Source organism: Camelina sativa, chromosome 16 (genome assembly GCF_000633955.1).
Source record: "Camelina sativa cultivar DH55 chromosome 16, Cs, whole genome shotgun sequence".
Lineage (NCBI taxonomy): Eukaryota > Viridiplantae > Streptophyta > Magnoliopsida > Brassicales > Brassicaceae > Camelina > Camelina sativa.
In genome coordinates, this window is record NC_025700.1 from 2,545,408 (window position 1) to 2,558,668 (window position 13,261).

Here is a 13,261-nt window from a genome sequence, read left to right on the forward strand (position 1 = left end):
GCAGTACAACGGATTGAAAGTTCAAAAGGAACTAGCTTTTATTTCTACAAGCTTGTAGCATAACTATTTTGATTTCATTTTGTGTATTTTGCAAGCATGACTTTTCGTTTGCAACTTTTAAAGAGGAAGTCTTGAAGTTATTATGAGTGTGTTCATGAGTTTTGATAAGCAGATGCTTGTGAAGCACAAAGTTAAAAAAAGGGGGAGATTGAAGATGCAACGTTTGTTCAAAAGGATGAACTACTTCAGAAGAACAGAGTACTGATACAAGAACAGAGCACCAGGTGGTTTATGTCGGCGATTAACAAGCCATAAGTTTTACAAAGGATTGGAAGGCACATGAAACTTCTAGAAGGTTGAAGAGTTTCATGTTTACAATAGGAATGTAAACATGAAGAAAAAGGAGAATTTCCTAAACTAAAAGGAAAAAAGAAATTGCCCAATTCTCATTAGAATTAGAATAAGGAATAAACCTAGTTCTATAAATAGAATGCTAAGGTAAGGATGAGCTTTAGCACAAACAAGAGAAAGTTAACCTATCTATTAAGTTTTAGTTTTAGAGAAAATATAAGAGCTAAGAACTTAGAGAAAGCGTAAGATTTGTTTAAAGAATTTTGAGAGATAAGAAAATTGTTTAGAACAAACTTGTAAATAGATTTTCTATTAATCGAAAAAGGAGTTTAAGAGAAACTATTATTTAGTTGTTCAGATTATTAGTTCTTACACTTTCATACTATATGTAAATCTCTCCTCCTAAATCTACACTTTTAACTTTTCTCTCGACAGCAATAAAAATTGTAAAGTAGAGCGACACAAAAAAAACTAGGTAAAATGGTAATGAAAAAGTCAGTAACTAGTGTTTGTATTTTATTCAGAAAGACTTGAGTTTAGAGTCGTGCTCTTTAGTGTTAATATAAGTATTAATTACTCCTAGACTTTGAACTTTATTACAGTCTTGCATTATTCAACTTTTTGTTTTTTCTAAAAACAAACTCCAAAGGTAAAGAGGTAACGTCTTGGTTAATTAATGGATCCATGATCCATCCAACCGTACGTTGTACCAAAAAAAAATATTTAGATTATTAATTTTTTCTCTAATCAATAATTAATTACGTCCCCAACTCCCCATCTCTCTTCCTCTATAATATATAATCATTTCAAGTTCCTCTGTAAATCAAACTATCAAAGCTTTCTCTGCCCCATCTCTGTTCTCAACAAAACCAAGAATTATGGTGAGATCAGTCTTTCTTCTCTACAACCTCTTTCACTCCTTTCTTCTTTGTTTAGTCCCCAAGAAGCTCCGAGTTCTCTTCCCTCCTTCTTGGTACATCGACGACAAGAACCCACCTCCACCGTCTCAGTTGGAAACTGAATCTCCTGGGAGAACAGATCTGGTGGATCTAAAACGAGTGTTTCAGATGTTCGACAAGAACGGAGACGGACGCATCACAAAGGAAGAACTAAACGATTCTCTAGAGAATCTAGGAATCTTTATGCCTGACAAAGATCTGATCCAAATGATCCAGAAGATGGATGCAAATGGAGATGGGTGCGTAGACATAAACGAGTTTGAGTCTCTTTACGGTTCGATTGTGGAGGAAAAAGAGGAAGAGGACATGAGGGACGCGTTCAACGTGTTTGATCAAGACGGTGATGGGTTTATCACTGTTAAGGAGTTGAAGTCTGTGATGGCTTCCTTGGGGCTCAAGCAAGGTAGAACCCTAAAGTGTTGTAAAGAGATGATTATGCAAGTGGATGAAGATGGAGATGGTAGAGTCAATTACAAGGAGTTTCTTCAGATGATGAAAAGTGTTGGCTTTAGCAATAGATCATGAATTGATCTTTTTTTCTTTTGTCGCTTCGACAGTTTTTATATCTAATAGGTTTTCGATTTGCCTTTGCTTCTTTAGAGATTTTAGGCGAGCCAATTCAAGAACATTGGTGCTTGTTTTTTTTTTTGTTTTTTTCTCCTCTAGCAATCACATATATAAATGTCACTAACTTGAGCCTACATAAAGGGATTATATATGGTTTGGCCGAACACTCGGAGCTTTTTTTAGTTCAATTTCTAGTTCTTTTTTTTTTTTTTTTTTTGTGTGGCATGACGTTCAATCACGTTTAATTGCTTAGCAAAACAAGATGCATGTATTTTGCACTAGGAAATAATTACAACATATCAAAAAAAGCCATCCTCACTTCACTTCCTATTCAATCGGTTTTGTATATTGGTCTCTAGTTTGTTTTGAATGTTAATTATTTGCTTTATAAAATAGGATCGACCTCCTCCTTTCATCTTTTGGGAATTGATTCCTACTTCTCAGTACAGCCACATGCTTCTGATCCAATTTTCTATATAAAGACCTAGCTAGAAACATACAACAGATTTGACGACATACATCTAATTAATTAATTAATTGGTCTAGAAAACTGAAGATCATTCCATTGATGTCCATCGTCTTGCTCCTACTCTTGACATCATTCCCGGATCCGACGCGCGCTTATTGCAAAGAATCACTTCGTTTATGCTTAACCATCGCATCTAATGATAAAGCCACGTAGAGAAGATGTTGTGATACACTGATTACGCCAGGACCATGTGTGTGTAAGTACATTAAAGACCCTGCGCAAAAGAAAGATGCTCGCCGCCTTGCGGGTTCTTGTGGGAAGCCTATGCCTATTGATGATCAATCTCTCAAAAAGCATTACAAGTGTGGCTAAAATAAATGGAAAATGCATATTTCGCGTGTTAGTGATATGCGTGAACGATGGGATTTGTCTTGTCTAGAAGAAAAGTTTTTGGTTGAGGCTACTTTTTTAAGCATCTGAAGGTCGGTTGATACAATTTTCAGATCATCATCAAATGGAGTGTCATAGTATAATATCACTTGTTCAAGATTTGGCATTGCCTCCAAAAAGTGCTTGATAAGATCCGTCTGCCTATCCATGTCATCTTTGTAATTAGTTATTTCTCCAAACTTCAGTACCTTCAGTATCTTCACTGGACTTGATGATAGCCAAAGTGGAGTGCCGTACCATGGTTTGCACTGACACGTGTCACCTTGATCTCTAAAACATTCGTTTGTGTCCTTGAAGCGGTAATCCGTGTCAAAACATTGATTTAAATCTCCGTAATGGAGTCTCTGAAGTATATATAACAAAGTAAATGATTTTTTCTAGAAGTGTGTTTGAAAAGAAATGTGTCAGCTGATGCAAGAAAAGGATATGTGATTGTTACTTTGAAGACGAGGGTTTCTAGATTTGGAGAGTTCTCAAGTCGTTTCGGTAATGATTCCCAGTCCACCATTTGGTCAGTTTCAATTGTTAAATGAATCAGGTTGTTGAAGACTGGTATTGGCTTTTTACAGCAAAAAGTAAGGACCTGAAAGAAAGAAAGAAAAGATCATCAGTATTCAATTCATTTGGAATCATCAACTCGAATATACCTAATGGAACTACTGGTTCGAAAATAGGCTTCATTCAGAGGTTTAATTAAAGCAATACAAATATGAAGATAAAGATGAGATTCATATGCAAACCTCAAGAGCCTCGGATGATAAGTAAAGGATTTTACATTGCATATTCCCTTGAAAAAACCGGCTGCATTCCCGCCCTTGCATCTTTTATAACCACGATGACTATTTACTAAATCTCTTGCGTCCCAGACCTGATCATCTGTCATTCGAATGCCTACGCTAGCTTCGACAAGCGAATCAAAATTCGCTTCTGGATACTTGGCCGCAACAGCATCAGTAAACTCTAAATAGACAAGATTTGGAGTGTTGAATGATACACTCTTTGGATTCTCATCAATGTTCTGGCAATCAATCGTTACCCTCTTGAGAGATGGGTTGGAGACAGAGCAATATTCCCAGTAATCCCACATCATTTTAATCATAACTAACTCCTCAAGAGCGTGACAAAACGAAACATCATTAAAATGCAAAGTCTTAAGCTTTGGAAGAGAAACCTCACCAACCTCAATGGTGAACTCATCTGTACCTGCTAGTTTCAGAGAAACCAACGTCTTGCTCATCAAGACCTTTGGAGGCAACGGATACTCATATTCCGAAACTATAAATAGATCAAGCTCTTGGACACCACGCTCCAACACATTGAGTACCCAACCATTGACACGAGACGGATCAGAACCAATTTTACACTTGAGAGAGAACTTTTTTAAAGGAGCTGTCCCTTGCAAAGCCAACACTCTATCCACAAAAAGCTTGAAACTTTTACGCATCTCTAGCCTTTTTCGTCTACCCATTTTGGGACGCTCGTCATAGATGGTGTTATCAAGATCAAGATTAGGTACAAAAGCCAACAGATACCTCCACCTTTTTGCGAGAACCGATGTGGAAGCCGCCTCTGTTGTGGGAAGGAAGGACAAGACATGACAAAGAAGAGCGTCTGGTAGACTGCTGATCAAATCTTTGGAACCAATGTCCATCTTTTTCGGATTCATCATATATTTCACCTGGACGATGATTATTCAGAAGCTAACACACAACTAATTTTGAGAAAGCGAAGAAGGCACAGGTGACAGGAAGAAGAAATTGGGAACTTACTCGGAAATAAAAGCCAGCAGTAAGGATTCAGAATCAGATGTTGAATGGTAGAGCCGTAGAGGTAACACTGGACGAGCAGATTAGGTTTTACACTTTTTGGAACCGTCGCCGAGACCCGAGAGTGAGTCGTAGTACTGTGGCGGGACGGGTGAGTCCCGATGCTGATGATAAGTGACAATTTTCTCTAATTTTTATTACTTTTGGCCAATGAATCACTAATTCATTAATCTTTTTGCTAACGGGCTACGATTGTTACAAAATATGGGCCTGAGTTTATGTCTTTATCTTAATGGGCTATGATTAGTCTCACCAACATCCTGATTAAAGTGATTAAATTGGTAAATGAAGGCATATGAAAAATTCAGAAAGACTTTTTAGATACCTTGGGAGTTTACAACTTGGACTCATACGATAAAAACATTAAACATGTAATCTAACGAAAGGGCACACAAGGCATAGAATAACAGAACCGAGACCAAACTACATACCACCAGTTATTGTTGTTTTAAGCTAAAACTTAACAAACCAAACCAAAGCTTTGCTATTCTTCTCTGCGATGGAAGGAGGAACAACCTTTAAACTGGAAAGGTGTTTTTAAGGAAGAAGAGTCCACTTTTAGAGGAGGAAGAGTGCACAGTAGATGAGAAGCTGATGTTATCAGAGATTACTTGGATCTTGCATTTAGGTGATACAGTTTGGTTCGAAGATCGACACTAGCTTCAACAAGCGAGTCAAAATTCACTTTTGGATACTTGATCGCAACAGTATTAGTAAATTCAAAGTAGACAAGACTTGGAGTATCAAATGAAACACCCTTTGGATTCTCTTCAATGTAATCACAACAGAGTTTTAGTCTTTTGAGGGTTGGGCTAGACACAGAGAAAGAATCCCAAGAATCCCATATCACACCAATCATGACTAACTCCTCTAGCAAATGACAGCCAGAAATTAGCTTTGAAAAGGCAACACCACTATCCTCGAATGTAACATCATCAAGATACAAAGTCTTGAGCTTTGGAAGAAAAAACTCTCCCACATCAGGGGTGAAATAGTCTGTACCTTCTACTTTCAGCCTTACCAATGTCTTGCTGATCAAGACCTTTGAAGGTAGGGGATAACCATAGTCTGGAGAGATGTATAGATCAAGATCTACAACACCACGCTCCAACGCATTGGTTATCCAACCATCAACACTAGATGGATCATTATCAGTTTCACAAATTAGAGAGAATTTGTTTAACGGAGCATTCCCTTGCAAAGCCATTATTCTATCAACAAAAACCTTAAAACTTTGACGCATCTGTAGCCTTTTTCTTCTACCCATTTCAAGATTGTCATAGATGGAGTTATCAAAATCCAGATTCGGTACAAAAGCCAACAGATACCTCCACCTTTTGGAGAGAACTGAAGTCAAAGCAGCATCTCTTGTGGAAAGGAAGGACAAAACATGGCAGAGAAGAGCGTCTGGTAGACTACTGACTAGATCTTTGAAACCAATATCCATCTTTCCCGACGTCATTGAGACACGTCAGTAGCTAAGACCTAGAAGATGATGTTAAAAAAAATTGTGTATAAGTTAACTTAATCAGATGCTTTTTAGAAGCTAGACTCAAAAGACAACAAATACAATGTTATCAGTGGCAAACCAGTCGCAAGGGTTATAGTGTTTTTGTACAGTCAAGGGGTTTCAATTCAAACAAGAACCCACAAAAACAAATTTAAAGAAAAACCAAATAAGACATTCCAAAAGCACAAAAATAGCAATACTATGAAACTTACCCGGGAATCTGAGAACTGAGAACTGAGAACTTCCAGTACCTCGGATTCGAGGTTAAATGCTAGAGGGAAGTGGAAGGGTCCGGTCCATGCAATCGTCATCGGGAGTGAAGTAGTAATTAGTAGTATAGGGGCGGGATGGGTGAGTCCCGATGATGTCATTAATGATTAATATAACAAAATCCATTTTGGTTACTAATGGAATGCCAAAATACTACTCTCTGATATACTCGAGTATTACTTATACGTAAGCAATATAGGGACATGGGGCACAGGGATAGCTTGTTACCAAGTCGAAAATGCATACTATTAAGAAGTTTGAGCCAAAGACGAAGCAATCAACACAAGTCATTAAAAAAACGACAAAATTCAAGAGAAGCTATGCTTGGAATAAAGTATACAACATGGAGGCATACGGATAAACACATGTAACCTACGAACCTAATGAAAGCTTGGCACAAATTAACAGAACAGAGACCAAACAACTCACATGCCACTGTTGTTTAAGCTAAAACTAGCAACCAAAGCTTCGCTAAACTTCTCCTGGATGAAACAATATGATCTTTAAACCGGAAAACCTTTAGTAAAGAAGACGGGTCTACCTGTTGATGAGGAAGAGTGCACAGTAGATGAGAAGCTGATATTATCAGAGATAACTTGGATATTGCATTTGGGTGCGGCTACTTTTTGAAGAGCCTGAAGTTCTGTTGATAGTATACTCAGATCATTATCAAATGGAGTATAAAAGTATAATGTCACACTTGTTCAAGATTTGGCATTGTCTCCAAGAAGTACTTAATCACCTCCGTCTGCCTATCCATGTCATCTTTGTACCTAAAGATTTCTCCAAATTTCAATACCTCTAGAATCTTCACCGGACTTGATGATAGACCAATAGGAGTCCATTCCCAAGGTTTGCAGACACACATGTCCGCATCCTCTTCAAAACATTTGTCTGCGTCTTTGAAGTGGTATCCCTCATCCCAACATTGATTTGTATCTCTGTAATGAAGTCCCTGAAGTAGAATAAAGGAAATAGTTTTTAGAATTTACATGTGTATGAAAATAATGTGGCAGCTGATGAAGGAAAAGGATATGTGCTGGTACTTTGAAGACAATGGTTTCGAGATTTGGACAATTCTCGAGTAGATTTGGCAATGATCCCCATTCGACATTTCTGTCAGTCTCTATAGTTAAGTCCAATTGTTGAAGACCGGTATCGTTTTGCAGCAGAAATTAAGCACCTGCAACAAAAATGAAATCAACTTGCAATAATTAACTCAATATACATGATGGAACTAAACATGGTCCGAAAATAGGCCACAGTAACTAGTTTAATTCTTGCAAATTACCAAACTGAACAAAGGAATCTTAAGTCAAGGTTGTTTGCCTTCGTTTACTTTCGGAGAAACAATAATATGAAGATAAAGATGGGATTGATATGCAAACCACAAGAGTGTTGGATGATAAGTACAGGATCTTAACATTGCTAATTCCCATAATAAAATCAGTTGCATTTCCACCATTTCTTCTTCCACATCATCTACTGAAATCTCTTGCCTTAATGCTTTGATAAGGTGTCAGTCGAAGACCGAGCCAGGCTTCAACAAGCGAATCCAAATTCACTTTTGGATACTTGACCGCAACAACATCAGTAAATTCCAAGTATACAAGACTTGGAGTATCAAATGATACACTCAGCGGATTCTGATCAATTACCTCGCGACAAATTGTTGCGCTCTTGAGGGTTGGGTTAGAGACAGAGCAAAAGTCCAAAAGTCCCCACATCAAATCAATCATAACTAACTCCTCAAGCACTTGACAACCAGAAATAATCTTGGCACACGCAACATCACTATCTTCAAACAAAACGAAACCATGAAGATACAAAGTCTTAAAGCTTCGGAAGAAGAACTTCTTGCACATCAATGATCAACTCACCTTCACCTCCTAGTCCTACTTTCAGTCCTAGTTTCAGCCTAACCATGTCTTGCTCGTGAAGACCTTTGAAGGCAGCTTATAATCACATTCCGAAGAGATGTTAAGATCAAGATCTAGAACACCACGATCCAACACATTGAAAATCCAACGATCGACACAAGCTGAATCACAGCGAACTTTACACAAAATTAGTTAAGGACAATTGTCATTATCCACTACAATGACAATTGACAAAGCTAGGTCACATGTTTACATTTCTTTCCAAAGAACTGTTAACATAACATACGAACTGCAACAAATAAAACATGAAGTCAACATTGTCAGCCAAAAAGGACAAATCCTAAAACAAAACACATTTATTTAGAACAAAATAAGCCGAAACAAGAGAAGATCAGATTAGCAACTAAAAGCTAGGGTACTCCCAAAGCTACGTTATTCTTCTCTGAGATAAAAGGAGGATACTCTTTAAACCGGATAAAGGGGACTCCTAACGAAGAGGAGCCCATTTGTCGACAAGGTGGATGACAAGCTGAGGTTGTCAGAGATTACTTGAACTATGCACTTGGATGACGCTACTTTAGAAACTAGTCTCTTAAGTCGACTTGAAACTTCAATCACATCTTCATCAACTGGTGTATCGTAGTACAATATCATCTGTTCAAGATTTGGCATTGTCTCCAAGAAATACTTGATCTGCCTTATCTCTATGCCATCATAGTAAAGACCAATTTCACCAAATTTCAGTACCTTTAGAACCTTCACCGGACTTGAAGATAGGCAACTAGGAATCCCCTCCTCATCACAAGGTTTGCACAAGCACACCTCTCCACAACTATCCATGGCTTTATGGACGAGTCCCTGAAACATAGTGGAAACATCTCAAAACTTTGAAAAAGGAGTCAAGTGAACAGATGCTTTTAAAGAGTTTGTTTTTACACTTGGAAGACAAGCGTTTCCAGATTTGGGGAATTCTTGAGCAAGGCCGGTAATGACTGCCATCCTACTTCTGGATTACTCTCGATAGTTAAATGAGTCAGGTTGCTGAATAGAGGTATCGCTTCACAACTGTAAGTAAGTACCTGAAAACAAAACCATATCAACTAGATCATCATCACTCCACTGCAATCACTAACTCAAAAATGTTAAAAAGATTCGAGGTTGTTTGTCTTCTTCTAAGTAGCATAAATTTAAAAGACTAGAAGAAAGAATGAAATACTAACCCGAAGAGTGTTGGCAGACAAAGAAAGGATCTTCACATTGCATATTCATATTATAAACTCTGTTGCATTGCCAATCAAATCATTTTCCCCATAACCCTCAGAGTAATGTATCTGTAAATCTGCAAAAGTTGCCTCCTCTAAAAAATCTGTCAAACCCATCTGCTCTTCTGACATCCGCAGATCGATATGGGCTTCAACAAGAGAATTAAAATTCACTTTTGGATACTTGTCCGCAACAGTATCAGTAATCTTCAAGTAGACAAGATTCGGAGTATCCAAGGACACACTCTTTGCATTATCATAATCTCCATCTTCCCAGCAACACGTTAGTCTCTTGAGAGTAGAGACAGAAACAGAGGCATAATCCCATATACACCTAGATATCTCTTCCAAAACTAAATCCTCAAGCATGTGACAGCCAGAAAGAAGCTTAGTAAGCCCAAAACCATGCTCTTCAGACTCGACGTTAAGATATAGAGTCTTAAGCTTTGGGAGATGAACATCTCCAACACTCAAGGTGGGGCTATATCCAAAATTTAATTTCATCTTAACCAGTGTCTTGCTCAAGAAGATCTTGGAAGTAAGCAGAAATTCTGATTCCAAATCAATGTCTAGATCAAGATCGGACACACCGCGTTCTAACACATTGTTTATCCAAGAATTGATACGGAGTGGATCAACACCATCAGTGACCTTTAGAGAGAACTTGTGTAGTGGAGAATTGCCTTGCAATGACAATGCTCTATCCACAAAGTCCATAAAACTTGTAGAAACCTTATTCTTTCTTTCATCAAACAATCTCATGACTTCTCTAGGACTAGTTGGAAATTTTCTCTCTTCCCTAGGATTCACATAGACAGAGTCATCGAAATCAAGGTTAGGGACATTAGCAAAGAGACACCGCCATTTTTTGGAGAGAACCGAAGTAGAAGCAGCTTCTTTAGTGGGAAGGAAAGATAATATGTGGCAACAAAGAGCTTCTGGTAAACCGCTGATTACATCTCTAGGACCACCGCGATTCATATTTTCAACAACAATACTGAGTGAGTGACAACCTGAAAACCAAAAACACGAGAGCTCCATTTTAATAGCAAATTTAAACAGAAGAATCCAAAGAATATTTTGAAACGTACTTGGAGATAAAATAAAGCAAAGCCTACCAAAATCACTCAACTGTTGTAGAGATTTAGGGTTTCGGCGACTGTCTTCTTGGTAGGCAAGAGGGAAGAAAAAAGAGTGAGTTCTTGAATCCCATTATTTAGATTAAACAATGGAGTAATTTACTTACAAAAGTTTTTGACAACTGTTGTTGACTCATCATCTTAATGGTTAATTTATTATTATTATATGCGTATGTTTGATTTTTATTTGGGTAAACAAGGTTTTGTTTTCACTTGGAAGCACTCCAAATGATTTCATTATGAAACATATGCTGAATAAAAGCAAGTCATTTATCAAGATTTGTGATCTCATCATAGTTCCCGTAGAAGAAAATGACTGGTGAGATTACTTATGGCAAGGTAGGTCTTTTGTTTTTGTTTTGTTTTTCCCTTGCACTAGAACTAATTAGCAATACAGAGGAAAAAAACTGAAACAAGTAAAATACGAAAGTCATCATTGTCGGCCAAAACTAAAACATGTATTTAAAAACTTTGATGCTAAAACGAAAGAAGGAAGAACCTGTACTAGTCTAGGTAAGAGTATATATCTTTCAGCAAGTGTATATGAAGAACTTGTAGACACATCCATAGATGGTTTTGATATAACCACAAAGTCAGAAACTATATATGTTCTCCTAAAGAAGAGGACCTCCCTCATTTCATCAATACCTATATGATACGCTCAGAGGTTACTAGGGATAAGGTGGATCTTGCACTTTGGTGAAGCTAACCTACTAAGCATCTGAAGTTGCGATGACACTTTCACTCCATAGTATAAAACCAGTTGTTGAACATTTGGCATTGTCTCCAAAAAGTGCTTGACCTTCTCTATTTTCTTTTCTATTTTTTCAGCATCACTGATGAATATCTTTAGCACTTTCACCGAAATTGATGATATAGCAACGTGCTCCTCCGCCTCTATATCTATGTGAAGGAGGTCCTGAAACATAAAAAGGATAGGTTTCAACGTTAAGTTGCATTCGTCATTGTGTGTGTTTGCACGATGCTTTAAAGTGTTTTGAGCTCATACTTGGAAGACGAGAGTTTCGAGTTTTGGAGAATTCTTGAGCAGCTTTGGTAATGGTTTCAAACCAACTTTTGGGTTACTCTCGATAGTTAAATGAGTCAGGTTGTTGAATACTGTTATTGGTTTGCAACAATACGTGAGTACCTGAAACCAAAACCACCATCTCATTATCAGCTAAGTTATCATCACTCCGTACACATCATAGGGTCAAATCCTTATAAAGAATGAGAAAGATGAGAACTGAATAATACACACCTCGAGAGAGTCGGAAGATAGGTAGAGGACTCGAACATTGCTGATACCAACTAGAAAAGCTGCTGCATTGCCAACCATAAAGTTTTCCTCATTGTCTCCGAAACCTACCGCTTCTATCTGATCATCTGTCATCCAAATATCGATTTTGGCTTCAACAAGCGAAGCAAAATTCACTTTTGGATACGTGGTGGCTATGGCTTCAGCATATTCCAAGTAGACAACATTTGGAGTATCAAAAGACACACTATATTGATTGTCATCGTGGACATCGCAAATTTTCATGTTCTCGCAACAACTCGTCAGCCTCTTGAGAGTGGAGACAGAAACAGAGCAAGAATCCCAAAAACACGACCAGATATGATCGAGAACAAGTTCTTCAAGGATGTAACAACCAGAAAGAAGCTTGCAAAACCCAAGTTCCCTATCATCAAACAGAACTGACTTGAGATAGAGAGTCTTAAGCTTTGGAAGATGAACATTTTTCACATTAATGGAAGGGCCATCTCTAATCTGAAGAGTCAGCTTAACCAGTGTCTCGCTCAAGAAGATCTTTTTAGGAAGCCGAGATCTCCAATCCTTCAAATCCACGACTAGACGAAGATCCGATAAACCACGTACCAAGACCTTGTGAATCCAAGGAATGACACTATCTTGATCAACAGGGTCATGATGATCTGCCACCTTTAAAGAGAAGTTGTCTAGAGCAGAATTGCCTTGTAAATCCAAGATCCTATCCACGAAATCCACAAAGCTTGTAGAAAGCTTCAACCTTTTGTTGTTAACCACGTACACGAAACCAAACAAACCAGCCTCATATAGAGGATTCTTAACCCTTTTATCAGGATGCAGAAAGACCGAGTCATCAAACTCAAGGTTTGGAACAAACGCAAGTAGGTTACGCCATCTTCTCGAGAGAATCGAGGTTGAAGCTGCTTCTTTCGTAGTGAGGAACGACAGAATATGGCAAAGAAGTTCGTCCGGCAAATCGTTGATCACATCTTTGGAAACAGAATCCATGATTGCACCCTGAAAGATCGATACTTTTAAGAGCCTGCGCAACAGAACACCAAAAAAGAAAAGATTCCAGATTTCAATTTTGGCAATCTCAAATCGTATGGTTCCACAATCACACACTACTAATCTACAAGATCAGAGAAGAAGAATGATTACGGAAACTTACTTTATCGAATCCGACGACGATTGAGAGATTCGAAGAGCCGAATTCAGAAACTATTATATGGCGGGAGAATTAAAAAATTTAGGGCTTTGCAATTGCAGACGAGAGCGTGGCAAGTTTTGTCAATTTTGATTTAAGGA

The 13,261-nt window shown here is 38.0% G+C and overlaps 3 protein-coding genes and 3 pseudogenes across 3 annotated transcripts; 1 reads left to right on the plus strand and 5 right to left on the minus strand.

The window, feature by feature from the left end:
- LOC104749425 (calmodulin-like protein 4) lies at positions 1,019–2,059 on the plus strand. Its single transcript, XM_010471059.2, has one exon. It carries the CDS (start codon positions 1,230–1,232, stop codon positions 1,833–1,835), a length of 606 nt encoding a protein of 201 aa, XP_010469361.1. The 5' UTR covers positions 1,019–1,229; the 3' UTR covers positions 1,836–2,059.
- On the minus strand, positions 2,267–4,820 carry LOC104749427 (annotated as a pseudogene).
- LOC109125241 (F-box/LRR-repeat protein At3g59190-like) lies at positions 5,043–6,427 on the minus strand. Its single transcript, XM_019238050.1, has 2 exons — positions 6,345–6,427; positions 5,043–6,107 (listed from the first exon to the last, which is right to left on the minus strand). The coding sequence occupies exon 2, from the start codon at positions 6,082–6,084 to the stop codon at positions 5,230–5,232; it is 855 nt and encodes a 284-aa protein (XP_019093595.1). The 5' UTR covers positions 6,085–6,107; positions 6,345–6,427; the 3' UTR covers positions 5,043–5,229.
- On the minus strand, positions 6,906–8,474 carry LOC104753264 (annotated as a pseudogene).
- LOC104749426 lies at positions 7,456–10,742 on the minus strand (annotated as a pseudogene).
- On the minus strand, positions 11,340–12,961 carry LOC104753265 (putative F-box/LRR-repeat protein At3g59170). Its single transcript, XM_010475540.2, has 3 exons — positions 11,945–12,961; positions 11,693–11,833; positions 11,340–11,602 (listed from the first exon to the last, which is right to left on the minus strand). The coding sequence occupies exons 1-3, from the start codon at positions 12,959–12,961 to the stop codon at positions 11,345–11,347; spliced, it is 1,416 nt and encodes a 471-aa protein (XP_010473842.1). The 3' UTR covers positions 11,340–11,344.

Coding starts and splice junctions, on each gene's coding strand:
- LOC104749425 (XM_010471059.2), top strand. CDS start 1,230: ATGGTGAGATCAGTCTTTCTTCTCTACAACCTCTTTCACTCCTTTCTT.
- LOC109125241 (XM_019238050.1), bottom strand. CDS start 6,084: ATGACGTCGGGAAAGATGGATATTGGTTTCAAAGATCTAGTCAGTAGT.
- LOC104753265 (XM_010475540.2), bottom strand. CDS start 12,961: ATGGATTCTGTTTCCAAAGATGTGATCAACGATTTGCCGGACGAACTT. Junction 11,834..11,944: donor TATCTTCCGACTCTCTCGAG/GTGTGTATTATT, acceptor TTTTGGTTTCAG/GTACTCACGTATTGTTGCAA. Junction 11,603..11,692: donor TCGAAACTCTCGTCTTCCAA/GTATGAGCTCAA, acceptor TTTATGTTTCAG/GACCTCCTTCACATAGATAT.